Source organism: Vicugna pacos, chromosome 8, assembly GCF_048564905.1.
Source record: "Vicugna pacos chromosome 8, VicPac4, whole genome shotgun sequence".
In the NCBI taxonomy this organism is placed as follows: Eukaryota; Metazoa; Chordata; class Mammalia; order Artiodactyla; family Camelidae; genus Vicugna; species Vicugna pacos.
This window is the reverse complement of record NC_132994.1, coordinates 28,719,903-28,744,136: the sequence shown is the minus strand read 5'-3', so window position 1 is coordinate 28,744,136 and position 24,234 is coordinate 28,719,903. Positions and strand designations below refer to the sequence as shown.

Sequence of the window (24,234 nt, the reverse complement as noted above, 5' to 3'; positions counted from 1 at the left end):
AACAGTATGTCAAACTTGCTGTTAGCCACATTCTAACCTGAATGCTTGTTCCAGCAAAAGAACCAATTACTTAGTATCTTAAGCAACTTGCATTCCCTTTGTATTGTGCACTGTGTTTGCTTTCCCATGTTTGATGACTCCATACCTCTACAGCCTGCTTAGCATTTTGTATTTTCAAAGTTACATTCTTACTCTCAGCAATTCTATCTTGATGTCCAGTATGGATGTGGAGTCCTAAGTCTCAGAACATTGCTAGTCCCCAGACTCTGCAATACTGAACTCTGTCCTCTTGCCAGGATATTGGCCATCATCTTCTCTAGGTGTTCTTGTCACTGACTGTCACTTGAGGGGTCCTCCTTTCTCAATACCACAAATTTCTGCCTAGCTAAACTTCCTCACACCATTTGTGATTGACTACAGCCATATGTAACTATGCAGCTCTTAAGTATACAATAAGAAGCTGAGGGAAATTGTGAACAGAAATGTATTAATCCTTTAAAAGTTTGTATTACACAATCTGAGATCAATGCTTTGAAGATAAATTTTGATTTTCATCGCAGAAGGGTTAAAAAAGTCTATTGATTCAATCTTACTTTTCCAAGTGAAAAGTTTTAAAATTGACCTAAAAAATAACATGAGTATGAAGGAAATGCTACACTGCAACTGCCATCTTTCATGTAAGGAACAATTACTTAAAATGAAAATTTCAACTCTTTATCAGCTTTAGATAAGTGTTGATTATTTAATCTGCCAATGAGCAAAGGCAATTAGATGGAGCACCCCATGTTAATGAAACAATGGAGGTTGTTAGGGCATCTCAATTATTTATATTCAGATTCAACTTGCAGCTTAGTACATCAAGGAAGACTAATAGGTATATAAAGTGAAGAAATACAGTGCCATTCTGTTTCTCATGCCACATAGTCCATGCCCTTTTACTATTTATTAACTCAATCATATACAAATGCAATGAATGTTGTTCTCATGACTTCATTATATACTCTGAAAATTCTTATGCAAATACGTCTGCCATATTTGATTAGAATACAGACTTCAAAATATTTCTTCTGTGGCAAAGAATAAAAATAGCAGTTATGTTAATAAACTTTGTGAAATGTTACACCATTTTCAGCAAAATGTTAAGAAGTTATGTAAAGCCCCTGGTAAATATGTCCGTCCTTGCTGTCACAAAATAGCATGGAAAACAAAGAATGTAACAAGAATTTGAAGGAAGAACTAGATCAATCAAAAAAAGACCAAATTGGTATGAAGTCAACATTACAGTTTGAATATGATTTTTGTACTAAGATATGAGATGTGATCAGTAAGACATACACTACCTTCTAATTTTGTCAGCTCCCTAAATGCTGTGAGGAAAAAGAGGTACTGACTTTATTACCAAATCCTGAGTGCCTGGTATCAAATCCAGTATACTGTGTGCAACATACTCACGATTAAAATTGATCAAAGAAAGAGTAATTAATTCATTATTTTGTTACTTTCTATACTTTTGGTGTTTTAGTGGCATATGAGATAAAACCACCTTTTCCAAAAATGCCTTTATTGATTAAAAAAAATAGCAAGTTAGTTTGATTCATTGTCTTGCAAAGTCTTATATTCATTCTCATTTCAACTGAATCAAAGAAAAGAGCTACAGCTAATTAAGACAAGCCAACAGCAGTGAAGGTGGGCTTGCAGTGCTAGCAGTAAATGAAAGCTGCCTGGTCACACTTTATTTCTCTGTGGTTCTCTTTTCATTGACTTTTCTGAAGGTAAATCTTTGTACAGGAACAGAGTGATCACTTGTGCCCCTTAGTACATGAGCTAACTCCCTGCTGTGAATGTATATAAACGCTGATCTTTTAAGTTAATCAAATGAGGAAAGAAATTATAAAATTTATGGGCCATGGTCTACTGTTATAAAGAATAACTGTTAGAAGATTATTGGAACTTAAACACATAAAGATTCATCTCCCTTATAAACATTATCCCTTCTTTTGAAAAAGAGACTGGAAACTATTCCTCTAACACACTATTTTTTCACTATTTAATTAAAAGCATTTCTAAGTTTTTGTCTTTTAAGATATTTTTCTAGAATAATTGAGACTAGCCTGATTGCATTTTCTAAGTGATTAGATATTTTGATAATAAAGTACAAGTAGGAAAATTAAAAAAAAAAACTCTCCAAAATATATTTGGCGAAATGAGAAGGCCTAGTGATTAGAATACAGATGCAGTATAAGAATAAATTAACACACACATTGATTCAGTCAGGCAGTCATGCCTTCATTATGAGCTCCTAATGTGCACCAGACACTGAACTAGGTCTAGGGTCTTTCAGGAATAACAAAACCTAGTTCTTGCCTGGAAAGCACTTGTAATCTATTGAGAAAGAGGTGTGAAAACACGCAAAAGTGCCAGACTTAAATTTCAACATGGGGTTATACCTAAAGTGTATAAATGAAGTACACACATGTAAACTGTCTGGAGGACTCAGAGTAACTCTAATACACAAGAAAGGTTACTTATGTCCTGAAAATTACAGCACAAGTAGGAATACGTCATACATTCCAACAGGGGTAAGTGGTTCAGACAGTGGGAACATCCCATGCTGAAATGAGGAGGCACATCAGACCCGTTGATTCATCTCTGGTGAGATGGCAAGATGGGTGGCTCGGAAGAGCAGGGAGCAGGCAAATAGGAGGCTGGACAAGTAGCAGGAGCCAGATCATAGAAGACCTGGCTGGCATGGCCAATGAGCTAAAATTTCATCTAGCAAATGGAAAGGAGTCATGAGTTTGTTTCAGTAAAAGTAGTATAGAAGAGAAATACAAGGAGTGGGACTTCAGGGAGAAGACTATGGCAACAGCCAGGGGAAAGACCATTGGGTACTTAACCAAGGCATAGCTCTGGGGTGAAAAGAAGAATGTAGTTAAGGAATATACTGATACCGTAGATTTGACAATGTTCGATGATTGTTGAATGTGAAGAGAGGAGAAAGGAAATGGAAAGACAGGTCAGCATCTAAGAGTTTAAATTTCCCAAACCAGTAATCTCCTTTTAGTAGTTTGAATGAAATAAACAACCAACAGTCATTATTAACTTGTGTTGCATATTAATAAAATAAAATTTTTATTATTTAATAAAAACCACCACGCATATTCATTGACATTGTGCTACCAGATGGATTACAGGTACATTATATTAAGATGCCTGGCATAATGGAAACATAGGAAAGGAGTCCCGGGATACAGTTAAGCTTAGAATGTACCTTGAGGTGTTTGTATTTGATTTCATTCTCTTGACTTAAAATTGCTGCAAACTCAGTAAATCAATAATAAATATATCCATTGCCAAACTGATGGATTTGAAAAAGTGAGTTCCCACACTATAGTAACTGTGCTTCGAGAAGGTAGACGTCTGGTCAGAAGACAGGGAGAAATGTCATCCAATCATGCAGTAAAGGACAGTGATAAATGCTCCCTGACAGGGGGCTTCCACATTCCCAGGAGCATGGAAATATGTGAATAATTAATAAAGAATGCATAGTACAGAAAAGGTTTTATAATAAGGGGTCCGGTCTAGGGAGCGGTCTAGAGCACTAACTGTATGGCAGTGTGTGGGCAGGGGGGAAGGTTCGAGAGAAGTATACCGTCAGTTCAAGAAAACCCAAAACGTTATATGTGAAAGAAGAAGGTTCCTTTCTTCCCTCTGTCTTGATTAGATCAGGACTGGATGTACTGTGCGGTTTGGTTCCCTGGTTGGGTTTATACCAAACGAAGATAAAATTTTTACTGAGCTACTAACATTACTATCTTCAATATGATGCTTCCAGATCATAGAAGAAACTACAACTATGGGAGAACTGGTCTTGTCTTCAATAGCCATTTAGCTGCAAAACACTTAGCCCAGTGGTCAATTAAGGCGCTAATTCAACCAGAAAAATTCTTATGACTCCAATTCGTTGTATCTTTTTATAGCTCAAACATAAAGAATGTGAGAGTCTAAGCACTGTGCCCTTACATAGTGACAAATGACTATGATGCTGATAATAATAGGTCTTGCTCCAAGCACTAGGGACTTTGCTGATAATCCCATTTCTTAATGGGACCACAGTGAGGAAAAAGAACAAGGGATATATAAACACCGAGATCTCATGAATTGGCTAAAGGGAATGTTGCCAACTCTACACTGCCAGGCTATAATTCTTTTCCTTTTGAACTAGAATCCTCTTAATTTCCTTACTCCATTCATGGTGGAAATAGCTTATTAATTTCTTTTCCTAAACATTTAAAAACTGGGAAAAATGCTTACAATATAATCCTAAATGGAAAAGAAAAAGAATACTTATATAAGGCATAAATATACCAACTTTTTTACAGATCTAATATTATTTTTTTATAATAATCCTGAACTACTTTATAATTAATATCATATAATAAATATTTTACATATAATTGTTTATATCATTACATAATTTTGTGTAATAAAAAGATTCTAAAAGATATTATCAATTTTCCAAAATGGAAATTATAAAAAAAGTAATCATTTTAAAAGAAATAATTATTTAATTACAAACTTTATGTCTACTTTCAAAATATTTTGTGTTCCATGCTCTGCTTATAAATACAATAAATAGCTGGTACACATTTTTAGGTAAGAAATATTCAAAAAGTGCTCATCAAGGAAATTTATCCTATCCTCATCATATAATTTACTTTTAAATTGCTCATTTAAAAAATGTTTTCATGTTAAGTTTTCTGGTGAAATTTTTATATTTTATAGTAACTCAAATAAAAATAGATAAATGAAGGGGTAATTAACTCTTACATGTGAAATGTTTCTTTTTTTTCTTAAGATGCCACTTGAAAAGCATTTCATGACTATGACAAAGAGAAGAATGTCGGCATTAAAAATTCTTCTGAAGATTTCAAAATCTCTGGTCTATATATAATGCCCAGAATTTTCAGTAAATAGGCTATTTTTCTCATCAGTGTATTTTTATTCTAGCACTCATCCACTACCACTAAATCACCTACCAGCTCAGAAGAAGGGCAGATTTGAAGCATGAACTCATAGCTAGAAAGAAAGAACCCAAATCTGCATTTCTTCCCATACCCTGTCTTTTTGATCTGTCTTCTGAAGGTTAATTCTCTCCAAGAGTCCCTACCTTCCTGGATAAGAAGTCAATATACCTTCCTTGGTATTTATCTTTCAAGAGTCTACTTAACATTACCAGAAGCTTCAGGGGATGACATGTAAAGTCATACAGGAATCATATAGAAATGCAGAGAGTACCCAAGTAAGGCTGGATTACTTTTGTGATTTTGACATACAGAAGGGCACACATCAGTGGAGGTCTTAGGGTATGAAAGTTCTAAGAGCATCATGCCTATTGATTTACTTTTCCTAAAATCATTCAATAATAGTTTTGAATAACAAATGATAAGCTATCCATCTTGAAATTAAGGAAAATAAAGAGAGCTAGAAAATATACATGGAAAAATATACACATGATTAAAATAATAATTTAAAGGACAGTATACATTTTAATTTTAAAAAATAACATTGCCTTATTGAGTTCCAAAATTTTGATTCACTATCTTCAAACTGGGAATAAGGTATAACATTTGCAATTTATTCTCAATTACATGTTATTTTTAAATCTGGATGTACCTCAGAGGAAAAATATCTTCATTTTAATGTACTTACATATTTTCCTTCCAGTTGTGAACAAAAATACTGCAATGTGAATGAAAATACTGCAACCATATCAGTAAACAAAGAATGCTGAAACCAAGTCATCAGCGGCTGCCGCCACCCCCCAGTGGGGACGGGCCTGCAGCCCAGCCTCTGCAGCCACTCACAATGGGGCACTCTGAGCGGACTCAGAATAACAAAGGACAGGATACTGGCCCTAGATAGCTAGGTGCTTGTCAAAGGAATGAATTCAGTGAGCCCAAATGTTTGCTTCCTCCCATACAGAGAAAAGCACTAAATTCTTTAATTTAAGATGACTGGCTTTCTTTAGACAACAAGCAATCTTTTATTGTTCCAACTACCTGGTCTTTGCTGTAAAGCTCCTATATATCCTAGCTCCTCCCCTACCTCTTCGGAGCAGTCCCTCAGAGCGATCTGAGGGGCTGTCATCCCGGCTCGAGTCCTCCCACCAAATAAAGCATAATTCTCAACTTTTAGGCTGTGCATTTATTTCAGTCGACACAGTAAAGTTTCTCAAATAGATCTTAAGGTAAAACTAAACTATTAGAACTTGTCTCTCATCTCTTCTTATGCAAAGGAAAAAAAAAATCCTCCTCATATTATTCCTTTAAAGAAGTAATGAGGATATAAGACATTTTAAAATTCTAGTGTATGATTTCTCTAAAAGAAAATAAAGGCCTTTTGTTTCCCTCTCCATTAGAAGATTGGTGCCTAGACAGTAACTGATTTCTTCAATCACTATGAAGACACTCAATTTGTATTATTAAATCTTTTAAGGAAAAAAAAACCCCACAAAATTTCCCTCTATTTTGCTTCAACATAGCTAGCAAAACATAAGTTGCTAAAGACATACTTTGAGGCCCCATGGAAGCAATTAATGAAAAATTACAATTATAATAGTAAAAGCTTTTAAACATCAGGGTAAAGGATTTTATGCTTATAAAGTTTCCATTTAGAATGACACTTGTTAAAAGCAAGTAGTTATGACCTAGGAAATGTAAATATTGCAAAAGTGCTGAGCTATTTCCTAAATTGTAACAGTAACCTGGTCTGTAGAAAATAGATTTAATGAGAATACATCAGGCAGTTATAATTTGATTAAATAGTATAGTATAAAACTACTTGGTCCTATAAGGTAGCCAGTAGCTACATTTGGCTATTGAGCACTTCAAATGTGACTTAGTCTGAATTAATATGTGTGGTGTCAAATACACACCAACTTTCAAAGACTTAATAGAAAAAAGAACATAAAATATCTCAGTCATAATTTTAATACTGATTGCCTGTTTAAATAATAGCATTTTTGATACAATGGGGTAAATAAAATAAATTAATAATGTTGAAATTTACCTTTTCGTGTACTTTTTTTTAACATAGCTATTAATTTTAAATTATATATGTGCATTGCATTAGATTTTCATTGGCAGCACTGGTATAAACAACTAAAGTTACATAAGAATGTAACCTTCCTTTACAATTCATGCATTAATCCAGTCTCTAGATTTAAACTAAGACTTGAAAACAAATGTGATTATTGGTTAATCTTGAGCCTTACACAGAGAAAGTAAGCTCAAGAGAGATTCTTATGTGACGTTAAGTCATTTATATGACATCAGGCATCAGAAACCAACACGATGAAGAGGAATCATATATTGGTAGTTAAGATCAGAAGGATAATTTTCAGGTTAATGTCTTTTCAGTCTCTAATTTACCCTATATATTGTGAAGGAAAAACCGGGTTGGTCTGACAAGATAACTCATAAGTCTAGGAATGTGAAGGAGAGGCTGGGCTGGGCTAACAAGATAACTCACAAATCTAAGTATTGGAATACTGATCTGAGTTCTGCTAGACTAACTTGTAAATCTAAGTTAATTAGTGTTGGTTTGCTGTTTATGTTTTTTGCTAGCCAGCTGGATTTTCAAAGATACATATCTGGCTTTGGAATGTTGGTTTGCTGCCTCCCTGCCTCCACTTTTGTGATGCTGCTGCTGCTAAAGCTGTTCCATGCCTATTGGCCGAATACCCCAAGCTTGTACTTTACCCTATAAAACCTCATGTGCACATCTTGAAGGTGCTCAGAGCTTCGGAGCAGAAGCCCCTCTGAGCCCGCCAGCGTAATACATCTGAGTACTCCAACCCTCCGAGTGGTGCTTGTTTCTTGACTGGCCTGTCATTTCCGTAACAATATGACACTAATCAATTTTTTAAAAATCCTTACATTAAATATTCTAGCTGTAGTTGTAACACCTTTTGAGATACATGGATAAAAGTATATATTTGCAATATAAAATTGATTTAGAATATTGCTAATAGAATTATTTGCAATAATAGCTCTGATATTATGTCTTTAACATTAAACAGCTAAACCGAAGTTGGACCCAGAGGATTTAACAACGTATGCAATATTACGTAGAAACACACAAACTGATCTTTAAGTGGGAATTCATACCGTCATAAATCCATCCAGCAAACCTGAATCGGGTTTCGGAGGTGCCTGCAGCCGTTCCATTGACCACTTTTCAATGATGGAGGAGACTTGTGTGTTTTCTGTATTTAATATTCTGAACCCTGTCATGTTAACGCCACTGTATCGGTAGGGCTCAACATCAAGAGCAAAGAGATCCTAAAAGACAAATTTCTTTGTGTTATTATGAACAGAGAATATCCACAATAAAGTATAAATGAAATAGTAGTGTGTTCTTGCTTCCCTTAGGATCGTCAACACCACCATGTCTCAAGTGATGTTAAACATCACAAATCATCAAGATTTAAATAGACTACCCTCATGTTTTGCCAATGCAAATATATATATATGTATGTGTATGTATCTATATTATTCCAATTCTACCAATGGGACAACAGGCTTTTCCATAACCTACCTTTAAGGTTTGCATAAGTTTTCTCCCCTATGTTAAGGATAGCTTGCCCTTAAATTTTATGTATTACTGTTTTACATTTAACTGACTATAGGTGTTTTTCTATGTCCTGCTTCTTTGATTAGTTATTGTCTTTTTCTGTTTGTTTGTTTTGTTGGTCTTTTTTTTTTTGAGATAGATCATGAAATATGACTTCTAACTAATGAAAATTATATAAAAGATGAGGAAGAAATTTAACAAGACTGGCCTTACTGATTACAGAACACTTGCAGTTCTTTTGTCTTATACCCTATCCAGCAACTTCACCATAAGGACCCCTTTAGATTTTGGCTGCCCTTTCCACTCTGTATAGAGCGAATACTCTGGCTTTGCCCTTTTTCCTAGGAGATAGGAGGCCAAAGCTGTCAGGGAATCAGAGGTCTATGAGAACATGCAACATGTGGGACTTCTGCCTTCTTTCATGCTGGCATTAGCTAATCCCTAGCTAATCCCCAGACCTTACAGATAACACTGAGAACCAGGGCAGGACCAATAGCACTGGTCCTGGGCACAGCCTGCCTTGGACTCACAGAGCTGCAAAGAGACAAAAGAGGATTAAAATTAAGTGGAGGGCTGCTGATGCTGGCCTATGCTCTGCTCTGTGCTGTGAGGAATATAAGGGACTTTCAGGTTTTTACTTTTCAACATTTGCAGTCTAGCCAAGGAGAGTAATAGATATATATCTCCTTGGCTAGATTATATATATATATATGTAAATGTACAATGGTAAGTGAATAATGTATTGCAATATATGCTAAGGGGCAAAAGAGTAGAAGCAGTTAAGTGCGAGGAGTCAGAAGCAAGACAGATGATCTTCGATTTTTATAGTCAGGAACAACTTCATAGAGCAGATGGGGTCTGAGCTGCCATTAAAGAATGGTTTGGCTTTTTCTTGATAGGCAAAAGGCAAAAGGAGGCCAAAGTGTCAGTAGAGACACAAAAAACAGAAAATATAAAACTTATTCAGGCGACTTATCTAGATCAGCTTGGTTATAAAAAAGAATTCATGGAAGAGAATGACAGCTCAAGAAAACAGGAAAGTTATGTTAGAATTAAACAAAAAAGGCCTTCAATTATAGGCCAATGAGTTCTATAGATGCTAAACTAGATTTTTTTCATTTTTTTCCTTATTAAGAGATACACTTAATTTTCCTAAAATCTTATGATTATGGAAGAACTGAGTTGCAACAGCATTGAAATATAACTAGCAGAAAAGTGAAGGCTTCAACTCATTCTCCACTAGTCTATTACCAAGTTTCTTGAAGGCTGCAAAAAGTCTCCTGGTGGGAAGTGATTTAGAGACATAGTAGAGTTAACCTTTACTGTATTTACCAGTAAAATACAACCTACTGCATGAAGAATCTCTGTTGGGGATGAGTTATTTTTACAAAAAGCTATTGTGATCAACTACATTTTAGTAATTTGATCTGGTAACTTCAAGGCTCTTAGAAACAAGAAGATCAATTGGGAACCTTAACAAAATTTAACAAAGAGAGGGCACTGGTGAGACTGGTCATTGTGGGAAAGGAGAAGGTGTATCTAATGACATTATGGAGGAAAAGTTAGTAGAATTTTGTGGGTGATACAGGAGTCAAAGACAATGGAAGTTTTGAAGGAAGTCTGAAGATGAGTCAATTTAGAGGACAATACCTTAAGGTTTAAGTAACTTGAAATTATCTTAATGCTACAACAATTAGAAATGTTCTGCAATGTAGCAATAGATAACAATTCAGGAATATTAGAGATTGACATTTAGATCTCATATGAACATAGGTAATAACTGAAGCTCCAAAGACATCTGAGTTCTGAAGAAAATAATTGAAGAGGAAAAAAGAAAATAAGACACAGGCCCAAACTTGGAGATACTCTCATATTGGGGGGATGGGCAGGAAAGAATTAGTGACAGAGACAGACAGCTATTTCACTGGAAGAAAAACTAGGATAATGTATTCGTAAAGAAATAGAGTTAAGGATAAGGAGGTTTCACAAAAGAATGAAGTCAGATTTTCATGCATATTAAGGAAAAACTGCGTGGTATGTAAAGACAAGAGATAAAGGTAACATTCAATTTGCTAATTGCAAATTAAATCGTACTTAACATACTCAAAAACAGAATAGAAAATTTAATCTACTGAAGGAGCAGCTTCAATAAACCTGATTTTCCGTAAGTCAACAGAGTTGAGATAACAACATAAGAATTTGTGCTTTTCTAAAACATTGATTTCTCAGCAAACTAATTTTAAAATCCATTATGTTCTGAAAGCCCTCTAAAGTAATATAAAAAGAAGACACAATATTTTGAATGGATATATGAAATGATATTATTTCAAAATCATCAGCTTCCTACCAGGAATCATTCATTCTCTGTGATGAAAACTCCTCTTGGGTTTTATCCAAATAAAATAAATTATAACTATAAATGCACCAGTCATTGTGTTACTTTTTCCTACTCAAAAACCCATTTTTCATCCTGACATTCATTATAATAAAATTTAGAGCATTATATTTATGTTTTAATACATTACTTACCAGGGTGGTAAAGATATAATGATAATATTCTGTCATCATTCCCATAGCTAAGGCCTACGAAGTAAAAAATAAAAATAAATATAAAATATTAATATTAAAGGTACACATTATATGAAATACATTATGTCAATAAGACAACTGAGATCAAAATAGTAGGATGTAATAAAGAATCTACACTATTCAGATGACATTAAAATTGGGTCAAACTAAACATTTTCTCCATAGTTAAAGAAGATTAGTGGTTACTAAAGGAATTTCTGAACCAATTCTCTTGATACAAAAGCTATTAGTTGAATGCTGCTGTTGTAAAGCTGATGGTTTTACATATTAAAGGAGACATTACATTTGAAAGAAACCTGAAATTAGTATATCTTAGTTCATTATATTTGTAATGTCTCCACTACAAATACCTTAATAAGGAACACTTTATTTTGTTGAACAGTATTACTCAATTAGGAAAGCAGTGCTGCAAAGTACTATGCCAACAGAAATTTTTTGTAAGAGACATTTTAGAGACGTTTTCTTAGTGTTAAGAAAGCAAATGTAAATCATCACTGTACATATACAAGAATTTTTAAAAATGTTTTATTACTACACCAATTGAAAATTACTATGTTTTATTTCTTTCTTCTACATTCCTCATCAATTTTAGACTATCAATTTTAAAACAAGGATTTTTGGATTAGAACTTCCAGTCATAAGCAGTATCAATTTCCTCTTTGAAAATAGAGGATGCTTTTGAAATAGCTGTTTATCAATGAACAGTAGTTGGTAATGATAGTTGAAAAGTGATGCATTTATGAGCTAAATGAAGAGCTCTTAGTAGGGAACAAGCATCCTCAGGTGCATCTAATGCTCTTCCACAAACTACTAACCACACAAATTGGTTTACTAAGTAATCTACATGCCTGTGTATTCCATGCTCATAGGTAGGTATTAACCAATTAGCTAGAATAAAATTTGTATTTCTACATTAGCTGTTCACTTAAGAAAAGATAGATGTTTGTGAAAATTTTTGAGACATATAAAATGTAGTTTTTAAAGGAGAGAAACGTTTGTTAATAAAATGTGGCATCAAAGAATTGAGCAGAGGAAAGGAATTTAGGAAGTGTGATATTATGATTTATAATAAGAAATATGTATTTGATCTTCATTCCCCACTTCAGGCAAAAGGTTCCAGAAACCCTTGGAATTTCCTAAACAATAAGAGCAATGGAGCATCTTCTGTTATAACATTTAGTCTCTTTTCTTTACTTCCTGAAATTGCTCCAGAGCCACAAAGGTGAAATGAGTGTCTTGTTATTATTCTCAATAAGCCCCTTTCAACCACAACTGAGTTTATGTGAAGTAAGCTGACTTTAGGAGATTCCTTAAAGGTGAAGGGGAAGCTGGTTGTCAGGGAAACGAACCCTGGGATTAGAAGGTAGGAACTTTCAGTCCCACTCCCTGACCCCCTGGGAATGGAGAGGGGCTGGAGACTGAATTCAGTCGCCTACAGCCAGTGATTTAATCAGTCTTGCCTAAGGACTGAAACTTCCATAGAAACCCAAAAGGAGAAGATTTGGAGAGCTTCCAGGCTGGTGAACACATGGAGATGTGAGGAGAATAGCTTTCTCAGAGAGGACATGGAAGCTCCTTGCCCTTTTCCCATATCTTGCCCTATGCCTCTCTTCTATTTGCTATTCCTCAGTTATATCCTTTCATCATAAACTGGTAATCTAGGAAGTAAAATGTATCTCTGAGTTCTGTGAGCTGCTCTAGCAAATTAACCAAACCTAAGGAGAGCATTGTGGGAACCTCCAGTCAATAGCTGATGGGTCAAGAGCACAGGTGATAATCTGGATCTGTGACTGGCATCTGAGGTAGGGGTATGGATGGAAACACAGTCTTGTAGGACTAAGCCCTTAATCTGTGGAATCTGACGCTATCTCGAGATAGAGAGTTGAATTGAGTTGGATCCTAGGACAATTAGCTGGTATAAAGCATTACTGATGGTGTGGGGAACCCCTACTCCACACACACACAGCTGAACTGGATACGTAACCCTCAGAAACCAGATAATATTTTCTAAATGAAGAAAAATTATATGAGCCAATAACACTGATGAAATTTGCATCTTAAGAAAAATAAGAGAAATTTTCTTTTATTAAATAAAAATTTGCAAGATTATCTTTGTAGAAGGTATCCATTGTTCCTGATAGATATGTATTAAAGGTTTCCCAACTTCAGAACTGCTCAGTGACAGCTCAGCATTATTTTTTATTTTGTCAATATTTTTTATTTTGTCAACTTAATAGGCATAGGAAAAAAGATAACTGAAAGAAATAGTAATTCAGATGTATAACTGTAAATAACACATAATGCTTAAGAAGTGTTAGGTACTATTCAAAGTACATTGCACATTTTAATCAATTTAAGCCTCATTAAAAACCCCATGAGGTAGGTCCTATTATTATACTTATTTTACAGGTGAAGAAACCAAGACATGCCAAGAATGAATAAATTAGCCAACAAACTGAGACTGTGAGTAAAGATGAACTCCAGGTCTCTAACTCTTGGAATTTGGATATAGAGCATAATCTATGCCTTTTATAAAGTGGCATATTTTATAATCCCAGAGATATAGACCCATTTTAGGATCTATGCATTCTCAAATTTTTGCCTGTTTCTTTCTTGATAATTTGAAAACCTGGGACTCTCAGGCCAGTATGGTGTTTTGGAGGTGAGGATAGGAGTGGGTTAAGGAGATGGAGGTGGGAGGCCAGTTTGCTTCTGACGTGGGTGTTCTACACCAGCTCCAGGTTTCTTCCTCATCACCTTGAGAGGAAGTACATAAGGGAAAAGTGAGGGCCCTGTGTGCCTTGTATTGACCTCCCTTTACCCTGTGATTCTGAAAACCAAAGGCAGTTATAGACTATGGAGTATGATCTAGGTAGAGAAGTTTAGTTATTTTTGATTGTACCCAGACTCTGACCTTAACAAAAGTGAACAACTGGGCTACTCTCTTGAAAGTCTCGCTAATAATTCCCAATGTGATTTTAAAAAAGAACTTGTTCTGGGCCTTCTTTTAATTATAGAATTTATGTCTGGCTACTGCTTTTGAATGAACTCTATACATACTTCAAACCACATTAAAAAGAACAAAATTATCTTCTTATATATAAGTAAGAGTGGCCACAAGAGAAAATTACTTGTGCCATGTTATCCGCCTGGAAAGAAATACCACAGATTATTTTTTTCCAAAATCAAAATATTGTTAGAATTTCTCAACACTTAACTGATACAGTGTTAACAATGCCACGTGACAAATTAACACAAGCAGTTATGCAGACATATCATTTTCAATCAGTTTATCCTTCAGCTTATATCTTGAAGACACACTGCTGAAAGTTAACAATTGGAGGGGTAGACTTTATACATATTTCTGAAATTTTGATTTTCTTTTACTTCTCGCTGCTATAGCAGTTTATTTGCACTTGCTTTTACATTTTTCCAGGCTAAAAAATTTGACTTCACACGCTCTAATGCAGACTTTAAAGTTCTTGGTTGCTGTTTTTATCTGTGATAGAATGTCCTTGTGAGATTTTACCACACAGCCATAGAAGATTCTCTCTGACAAATCTGGGTAGAGGTGGAATCTTTTGCTATTGAGGTGTGTACAGCAAAGAATGCCCTCAATCTGCCTCAGAGGAAATCTAGCCAAGCCCACGCTCCATTCACTCTTAAAGTTTTCAGGTAGGAAAACTTCAAATTTGCTGTTGCTTGATATCTAGTAAGAGCTCAGTTAGTTTAAATAAAAGAAACGAACAAACAAGGCCAACCTGATAAATCCATCCCTTTTCTAGATACTCCTAATATCTGCTCTTGGATTAAAAGCGCATTTATGCCTGCTCTTCAACTCTTAAGCCATTTATTTGGAATTCCATCGTTAGTCAATACTGAAGAATCTCAGAAAACTTTCATAAATCATAAAATTGAGTCCCATTAAATATGCTAGACTAACTGAGATCCAAATATGGGACAAATGACCTCTGGGACGGGGTAAATTAAAAAAAAAATACCACCATATATGTGATCTGCCAGTGTTACAGGATCTAAAAGCATGCATTCTGTGTAATAATGTTCATCTGGCTTCATCTTAACTTTTATATTTTCATTTTTCCTTTGTTCTGATTTTTCATCTACTAATCTTGCTAAAATTATACAACTTTTTCTGTTGTATATATTTTAAATACTATTTTAATTGTTTTCATTTTGCAAACATCAGGTTACACATCAGAAAACAAGTACAGAACAATGGATATAACAACTAGAAGACAGTATGGAAATTCTGTTCTTAAAGGTGATGGATATTCTCAACTTTCAGGTAGCAAAATAAGTCAGTCTTGTCTAGAGACAAGACAATTGATCATTCATATACTTCTTAGAAGCTTAGAGAAAGCCTAATAGATGACAAATAGTACAGCACCACTCACTCCAGGCATAAAGGAAAGGTATCCTTTCCAAGTCTGTGTATCTCAAATGTGATTAAAAATTGTTTTGTATTAAATGAAAAATAAATGCCTACCCTAGATTCTAGTGCTTCCTCTATCACATCATTTTTTTCCAAAAAAAAACCCCAAACAACAATTGCCTCCTTATATTCTTTATTACCCAAATATAACACCAGAGCAATTTCCCAAATCCAATTAAATATTCTACTTTAGTGAAGCCAATATTCATCTTGGAAGATGGGACAAACATCTGCTTAACAAACTAACCATGTTATAACAGGCATTTATTGTTGGTAGTTATATTTTGTGGGATATAGTTTGGCATCTGAATCCTACATTTGAGAGGTTTCAAGACAGTTGGCTAATCTCTAGTCAGCCAATGTATAAAAGAGCTTAAAAAACAAAGTCCAAAGACCTGTGTTCAAATTTAAGCTCTACTACACAGTGAGTACATGGCCTCGTACTATTTAACCCCTTACATCAGTTCCCTCATATGTAAGATATGAGCTAATGATAATTGTTGTTTTCTAGTGTGCTGTTAGGTTTGAATAGTGCTGACATAATATTAAGAGGTTTCACTGTTATGAATTATTTCATTTGATTGATTTAGTATTATCACTTTAGGTAGGCAGTGTTTTATTCTGGAGTGAAAAGTTCTTAACATCACATCAGTAGGAGGGATACAAATCCCTCCGCTATTTCCTTGCTGTCGGACACTGGTCAAAATACTTCATCTTCCTGAGGCTCAGTTTCTTTGTTTGTTAAGTGGAGACAGTTCCTAATTCATTTGGTTATAGTGATGATTAAAAAAGATCAAATGTGTAAGGCATCTCACAGTACATGCCAGTTAAAGAATTTTTTTTTCTCTTTTTCCTACTGGTTTATTATAATGATTTAGCTGCTCAATTGTTGATTTATTCCCTCATTTCAGCACAAAATAGAAATATCTATTGCATTAATCAATATTCACATTAGCAAACAGCACTGAAGCCATTTGAAAGTAACCTCAGAACTTCAAACAATCTGCTTTGAAGATCATCGATATTTTTATTACTTTTAAGACAATTAATTAAAAGCAATTGTCAGACTTTTTATCAGAAAATTACGTCGAAGTGACTTCTCTGCCTTTTGTTTAACTGACTATGTAACACTAACACTTGGATTTAAAAAAACAAAAACCCTACTTCAAATGCAAATTTAATAAAGAAGTTAAGAATTTAAGTATTTTAAGATTACCTGCTTCAAAATGCCTGCTGCCATTTCATGGCTACAGTCAAAGATGACATGGAACTCCTTGCCTCTTTTCATTTCTTTTAGTAAGGGTTTTGCATCTTTCGTATCAGCAGGTAGTTGACGGATCTTAAGCCGAAGATTGTATCTTGATGGAGCTTTGATGAGCTCCTGCAAACGAATGAGACCTTTAATGAAAAAGAAAAAAACATAATATTAGAGGAAAGACAGAATGGGTCACAGAATCACAAAACATACTACAATGCCTGATTTTCTTGACCACATACATATGCATCTCATGATGTGACCATTGAAATTCCTACTTCAAAACTCCTGATCCTATTAATTTTGTAAAAATTCACTACTCGAATTCTTAAGGAATTTTTCAAAGTATGAAAGATACACATGACTTTACGTTAATGTAAATAATTTAAATACATAAAAGGATATGGAGGGAAGCAGTCTCCCTCTGTACCCAAATTCTGCTCCCAGTGGCTTGTCCCTGTTAATTGCTTGAAATATTATTCCTCCATATACTTCCCATGCATTTGCACATACATACATACATACATACAGGGTGTTTTGTATTTTACATCAACATTTGTTTTGTGACAATGTCTTATAGGTCATTGTAAGTCAATGATTACCTTTCTAGTTTGTCCAATTAATTAAACACTGTGTTTTTTAGTGGATGTAAGTTATGTAATTATTCTCTAGTATTACCAACTTTGCTTACTTCTTTTTTGTTTTTGTTTACAAGTAATGGTCTAGTAATTTGGAGTATATGTAAGAGTGAAATAACTTTTCTTAGTAAAATAGACTCTAAATAGCAGAAACCATAATTACATTACTTTAAGAAATAAAACTTTCCTTTGTATTGTTTTCTCTTGTATCATTTTATATTTCTTAAGAAATAAATACAACCATAGAAATTGTTAATAAAGCAAACATTTTCCTGGAAAAGTAGATCCTGATTGTATGTTTCAAAAACATACTAAATTAATAGATACATTTCCAATAGGTCATAGAACTGTTGTGCATTTTTAAGTAACAGAGATAAATCATTGAATTTATTCCTTCACACAAACTTTAAGTAATGAAGCCCCTTTAAAAACTGATGAAAAGACCCAATATGTAAGAATGTGAGAAGAAAAGAAGGATCATACAATTCTATTAGCTTGGACCAAACTAAGCAATTTCCTTTCCCCTCTTCCTTTTCCTTACTTACCCCTTTTCCACCTCATCTCTATATTGCTATAACTCCATTTCTACCTTCTCTGAAAAACTACCTCCCTTAGTATTAGTATGACAAACAATAACAAAGGAAAATATCTGTAAATAACTAATCTGAAACACTTTCTCTCTCTATATATATATATACTTTCTTTTTATTATATATATTATTTTACTTGGAAACAGGAATTAAAAATGTCATACTATGACTAAAAATCTACTGTATATTAAAATAACACATGATATCTAAAGAATAAAATCTAATTGTAGGAATTTTTTATTCAGTTTTTAAATAATTAATTAATGAATATAGTGCTATATATACTTTGATGTGTTGCAATATATTTAATACAATTAACATGACTAATTTTCAGTACCTTCATCCTTGAGACATACAATTTTAAAAATATGTAAATTCATAAATATACCTAGTATCTTTTGCTTTTAAAATACTGTCTCATAAAATTTACTTCATTGTAAGTTATTTTAGAATTTCGCTGTTTAAAATTTTACAAGTAATATTTGCATAACTTACATAGTATAATAGTATTATCTCATTTTGTTTTACAAATTTGAATATTTACTAACTATAGTAAAATAAATATTACATAATTAATTGATAGCAAATATACCCATTAAACATAATACAATTCAGTCTAGGGAATTATGTATGTAATGAGTACAGATGTTAATACTGAGCTGTGCAAAGGTGAAAACAAATATTTGAATTTATAACATCTGCTTAATTGTAATAGAGTTTAACATTGGGCTTATAAAATCCTCTAAAATAGGTATAAAAGGCTATACATTACTTTGCACATGGGAGTACTCTGCAACTCAATTAGAATAAAATTTTAAAGGGTAGCAATATTGTTTAACTATTTTTATAAATAAACCAGAGTATAATTGCTGCAAGGAAGTGGCTCCCAAACTCTGGAAGGTTATGACAGTAATCTGTGAAGCTGGTTACAACCTAAACAACCAAATCAGAACCTTCAGGGGATAGGACTCATGCATGTGTATTTTTAACAATCTTCCCAGGTGACTTTCTTGGTCCTCAAAGAGTATGGCCAATTTCCAAAGATAGGTTTGGTTTCAAGTAAGGGTCATAGAGCTACTCCTTGAACCACTTTGGCATAGCAATGTTACAGGATAATAACTATTTATATTAATTAGTAGCATAAGCCAATAAAATAATTAATTCAAAGAATGATTTCCAACTTCGTTAGGAAGAGTGAATTAAAAAACTGTAAATACAACTGTCCATAGGAATAAGAGAGAAAAAAAAAAGACATCATTCATTTACTCGTGCAGAAAACAAATGTGTATTGAATTTTTACTATAGATCCAATGTTGTTCTAGACATTGGGGATACCATAAAATATAAATAGACAAATTTCTTGCCCACACCGTACTAAAAATACACAGGGGGACAAAGGTTATTAAGCAAGCAATTATAAATGAAAACTGGCAAACACTGTTTTTGTGGGGAAAATATGGATTGTTGAGGAAACATGCAGCACTTAACTCAGAATGGGAGTGTTTAGGGACATTATCCCAAAGGAGGTGACATCTAAATTAATACTTAAATAAAAAGAGAAAGAGTGGAAGGAATGGACTGAAATAAAAACAGCTTCTATACTGACATGGAGGTGACAGAGCATGGGCAGTGAATCTTAAGGAGCAAGGAAGAAGTGCTGACAAGTGTAATTTGAGAAGAGGGCAGGGGACCACTTAGGATGCCCTTGTAAATTAATTTAGAGTTGAGGCCTTAACTTGAGGGTGCTGGAATGTGCCCTCCTGGAATCTACATTTCACAAGAATCACTCAGATTTTTTCTACAGAAGACAGATCAGAAGAGCTAAAATGGGAGGAAGGAAGAGTTGGAAGACAGTTTTAATAATGCAGGTTATGAAAGGATAAGATGTGTATTGAGGTCCAGAGTAGGGAGCGAAAGAACGGGATGAACTGGAGAGATTTTTGAGAAAGGACTGACAGTGAAGACAGTTACTTCCTTGATGAAGGGGAGGGCTGAGTCAGGGAAGTCTCTCAGATTTCTGGCTTGGGCATCTCGGAGGAGAGAGTGCTTGCACAGTGTGAGGCCATGGAAGGATCAAGTCAATTGAGGGTGCAAAATGAGGGGAGTGATCAGCTATGTCCAGAGTTACTAGTAAACAAGAAAAGATGAGTAAACATTTTAAGAAAGTGCCTATTAAATTTAACTACAAGATCATTGCTGACCCAGGCAAAGACAGTTTCAATAGGATGGTGGGGGTAGTAGCTTGCTGTGGCTTTAGTAGAAGTGGGAGGGAGGTAGAAAATGGACTCCACGAAGATCATCTTCATGTATTTCCACAGTGGAGCTTAATACGCATCTTAATCATACCTAGCACCCGTGGAGGAAAGTACCAGTCCCTCCCCAACCTATTACCAGACTTAAGCTCAGTAGCAGATCCACAGGGCACTTTAGTTTCCACATCTATTTAATGAGACTTATCCAGATCAGCAGTTCTCAAAGTGTAGTCCCCAGACCCCTTTACCCTCTCTGTTGGGTCCCTGAGGCCAAATTATTTTTGTAATAATAATAGTAAGAGGTTATTTGGCTTTTTAAATTTTCATCCTCCCACATGTGTACAGTGGAGTGTTCTAAAAGTTACAAGACTTTGATGATATTACAGCAGATTGAAAAAGGAAGCAGATATGCAAATCCAGCTACATTCTATTAAACCAAATATTAAAGAGATATGTGAATATAAAACAATGCCACTCTTACCTTTACTATTTTTTTGTTTAGAAAAATATAGGTATTTTTCCTTAAAATATGCTATTTATGTGACTAGTTTATTACTGCAATTATTAAATGAATTAATATTTTAAATATTGTAATTTTATTACTAATTTGGTAAATATTGATAAGTATAACATACTACAAATGTTTTTAGAAATCTTCAATCATTATTAAGAATGTAAACTGGTACTAAAACAAAAATGTCTAAGAATTACTAAATTGGATTACCTCTATTTTTTCTGAGCTCTAAATTTTTTATTCTTCTCATAAAATTATTTATATAAATGCAGACTGATCTAATACCAACCTTAGATAAATAAAGAAAAGAAAGCAAGCTACACTTGGTTTATGAAACTGATGAGATTTTGAGCAAGTCAAATATAAGTCTGAGAGATTTAGTCTATCATAGTAGCAATAGCCTGGGTGTTGAGTGTGAATCTCAGTTCAAAAATCTATGATGTATTTATATAAGATATTATATTTGTCTTACATTTATGCTGCTTTCCCATTCTCTATAATAGTATAAAACCATCTATGTATTAACATATGAAATACCAAAAAAGGGACTGGCATACTTCAGACTCTCAATAAGTGGCAGTCTTCATGGTTGTTATTTTGGCTAAAAAGGGAAGAATATAATTTTTTTTAAATGTGCTGCTTACTAAATCTACTCTTGGAAGTTATTTTGACACTGATTTTGACTGAAAATCTACCAATATCAAAATTTTAATGAAACAATTGAGATTAACTCATTATCAAAGAAAACGTAGCTGTATAGTTACAGATGAGTCCAACAGTTCTGAATTGAAAAAGCTTAATGGACTCAAAAATAAAAATTTCCAGAAGTATAAAATCCTCAAACAGTATTTGTAGAGTTCACCTTAAATATAAATATTGCCAAGTATTTTCAAGAGTCTTAAGAACTCATATGGATAGTCCATTGAGCCATCATGTACAATAAATGTTTACTTATTCTCTTCACACATATACATCCCTGCTGGCATTAATGTAACAGATTTCATTCAGTCTGCCAGCTACCCTGAGGAATAATATTGAAGGGCAAAAAAAAAAAAAAAAAAAAAAAAACTGTTGCTAGTAGGAACTGCCATCTCCTACTTGAGAATTCAAGAGAAATATTGTCTTCAGTCATTCATTCAACACATATTACTGCATGCCTACTCTGTACCTGACATTGTTTCCTGGATAAATATAGTGATTGGAATAATAGTATTTATTTGGTCTTTAACCGCATGAGATACTGTTTGACTTTTACATATTTTAATACCAAAGTTGTTTCTATAATGCTTTTCACATTCAGTTTTTGGAATAAAAATGGTTCAGCATTTCAATCAGAGAGAAGAAATCTACAGAGCTGCTTGAATATTGAGAGTAGAATCACGATTTTTAAATTCTGGCTTTCCACCATCTCCTGCACCAGGTGCTTAGAGTCCTCTCTTGGCTTCTACGCCTTCATTGTTCTGCCCAGTGTTTGTTTTTTTTTCTTTTATTCGTATTTTCATTCTAGAACATTTCCTTCCCCATTATCTGACAGTTAGGGACAAATCCCGCCTGAATTCTGTTATTTAGAACACCTTGAAGGGATAAGAAGAGGACTGACAAAATGGGAGATGCTTTCAAGATATCCAAAGAATGGACATTTACCCACCTATTTAAGTATGAGTTGCCTGAAGGCATCCCTGTAATTTGATGAATGTGGATGAAGTTTTTACCCAAAGGAAAAAGAGCTTAGATGGTACGAATGTCTTCTAATTACAATACTGGCTATATATTTTCCACTGTGGATCTCTGGTGATCTTCCTACCTCCCCCAGTGTTCCTCTGCAATGTAACACATTCTATAAATGCCAATTTCATAAAGGATTATCCTAATCAATCCGTCACATGCAAGTAAATACACGTTTTGTAAAATGAAACAGTTTCCCCCCCTTTTTAGGAAAAGTAAGCCTCTCCAAATAATTGGGATAGTTCCCAGGTGTTTCTGCCTATGGTCCTTTGGTCAAAATGGAGAAAAAAAAGGACCCATGTATCAGATAAAATAAAAGGGCAGAATCTATTTTGCTGAAAATAATTTCCAAACAATAATTTTCAGAAATATAGTTCACTCTAACAAACTTGGCAACTAGTTAAGTTATTTAATGAAAGAGTAGAATTATAATGCCTTAAAACAGTCTTTTAATTAAAATGCCCCCATTTTCCTGATGTAATTAGTTGATGTAATGATAATAAAAAAGAAACAATTTGCACAGGTGGGCTCCTGAAAACCTTCTAACAAAGAAGAGCACCACATTGCAATTATCCCTGTATCTTGGTAGATAAGTAACATTCTACTCCCTCTAATTCTGTCACTGAGGGTATATTTTTTAAAGCTTTTTTCTGCTTTCAGTTACTTTACAATGGCTAAAATCGAGGTTTATCTTAAGCTAACAGAGGACAGAGGTCCGAGATGCTCCTTTCAGAAGGTGCCATCAGTTTAGCTTTTAAGGAGAATCTAGAAGGAGCCCTTTATGCACACTCCAGCTGGCACTTGCTTCTAAAGAGATCAATCATACCACCTCTCGGCAGGCCCAGTCTCCTCGAGCCCCGGGAAGGGAGTCCCAAGTTTCCTCTCAGACTCAGGCATCCATTTCAGCAGCCACACCGACTCGAGCTTTGCCACCTGGCTGGCGCATCAGGCCTATTTATCATTTCAGTTAAAGTGGTCTTTGTGCAGGCCAGATCCCCTCTCCGCCCCACAATGCATTGCATAATAAACTGTACAAAAATGACTCATCGACAGTCAGTCACCACCATTTTTTTTTCATCTGAGAAAAGATAATTCATTGAAAGGCCAAGTATAATATTTCAAGGAGTTGTTCTTATTGAATGTTTTATTTGTGCAACAGAGTGTTTTAAAGAAAGTTAAACAGATATGTATACTAGTTATGGACTTTGTAATGTATGGTGATGCTGTATATTTAGAGAGGGAAGCAAATCATAACAAGAAAATCAAAAACGCCTTTAACAGGAGAGGTAGATTGGCATTGAAAAAAAATTCTGTCTCCAAATTCATGTCAGCCCTCCCCTCTTTGAGGGTGAGATGAATTTGTTCAGCAGTACAGGGAAAATAGAAAATAAAGAAAATTGGTGTCTAGAAAAAGAAGGGAGAAGAGGAAGGGAAGATGAGAGGAAACTTCCAATGTGCTTTCCATCTTCCTAGAAAAGGGAGAGAAAGCTATGTAAAGTAAAATTGGAGGGCTGGTCTCCCGGAAAAGAAAATCCTCAAATCCAAACACTACCCTTAAAGAGAGGAATTTCTTTCTGTCGT

The 24,234-nt window shown here is 34.3% G+C and overlaps 1 protein-coding gene across 4 annotated transcripts in view; it reads right to left on the bottom strand.

The window, feature by feature from the left end:
- GRIK2 (glutamate ionotropic receptor kainate type subunit 2) overlaps positions 1 to 24,234 on the bottom strand; it is a 933,693-nt gene that overhangs the window by 311,756 nt on the left and 597,703 nt on the right. For all 4 annotated transcript variants that reach the window (XM_072965660.1, XM_072965661.1, XM_072965662.1 and 1 more), the window contains 3 exons: positions 16,896 to 17,077; positions 11,167 to 11,220; positions 8,172 to 8,345 (listed from right to left, as the gene is read on the bottom strand). In XM_072965660.1, coding sequence (XP_072821761.1) covers positions 8,172 to 8,345; positions 11,167 to 11,220; positions 16,896 to 17,077 — 410 coding nt within the window. The remainder of the gene's footprint in view (positions 1 to 8,171; positions 8,346 to 11,166; positions 11,221 to 16,895; positions 17,078 to 24,234) is intronic.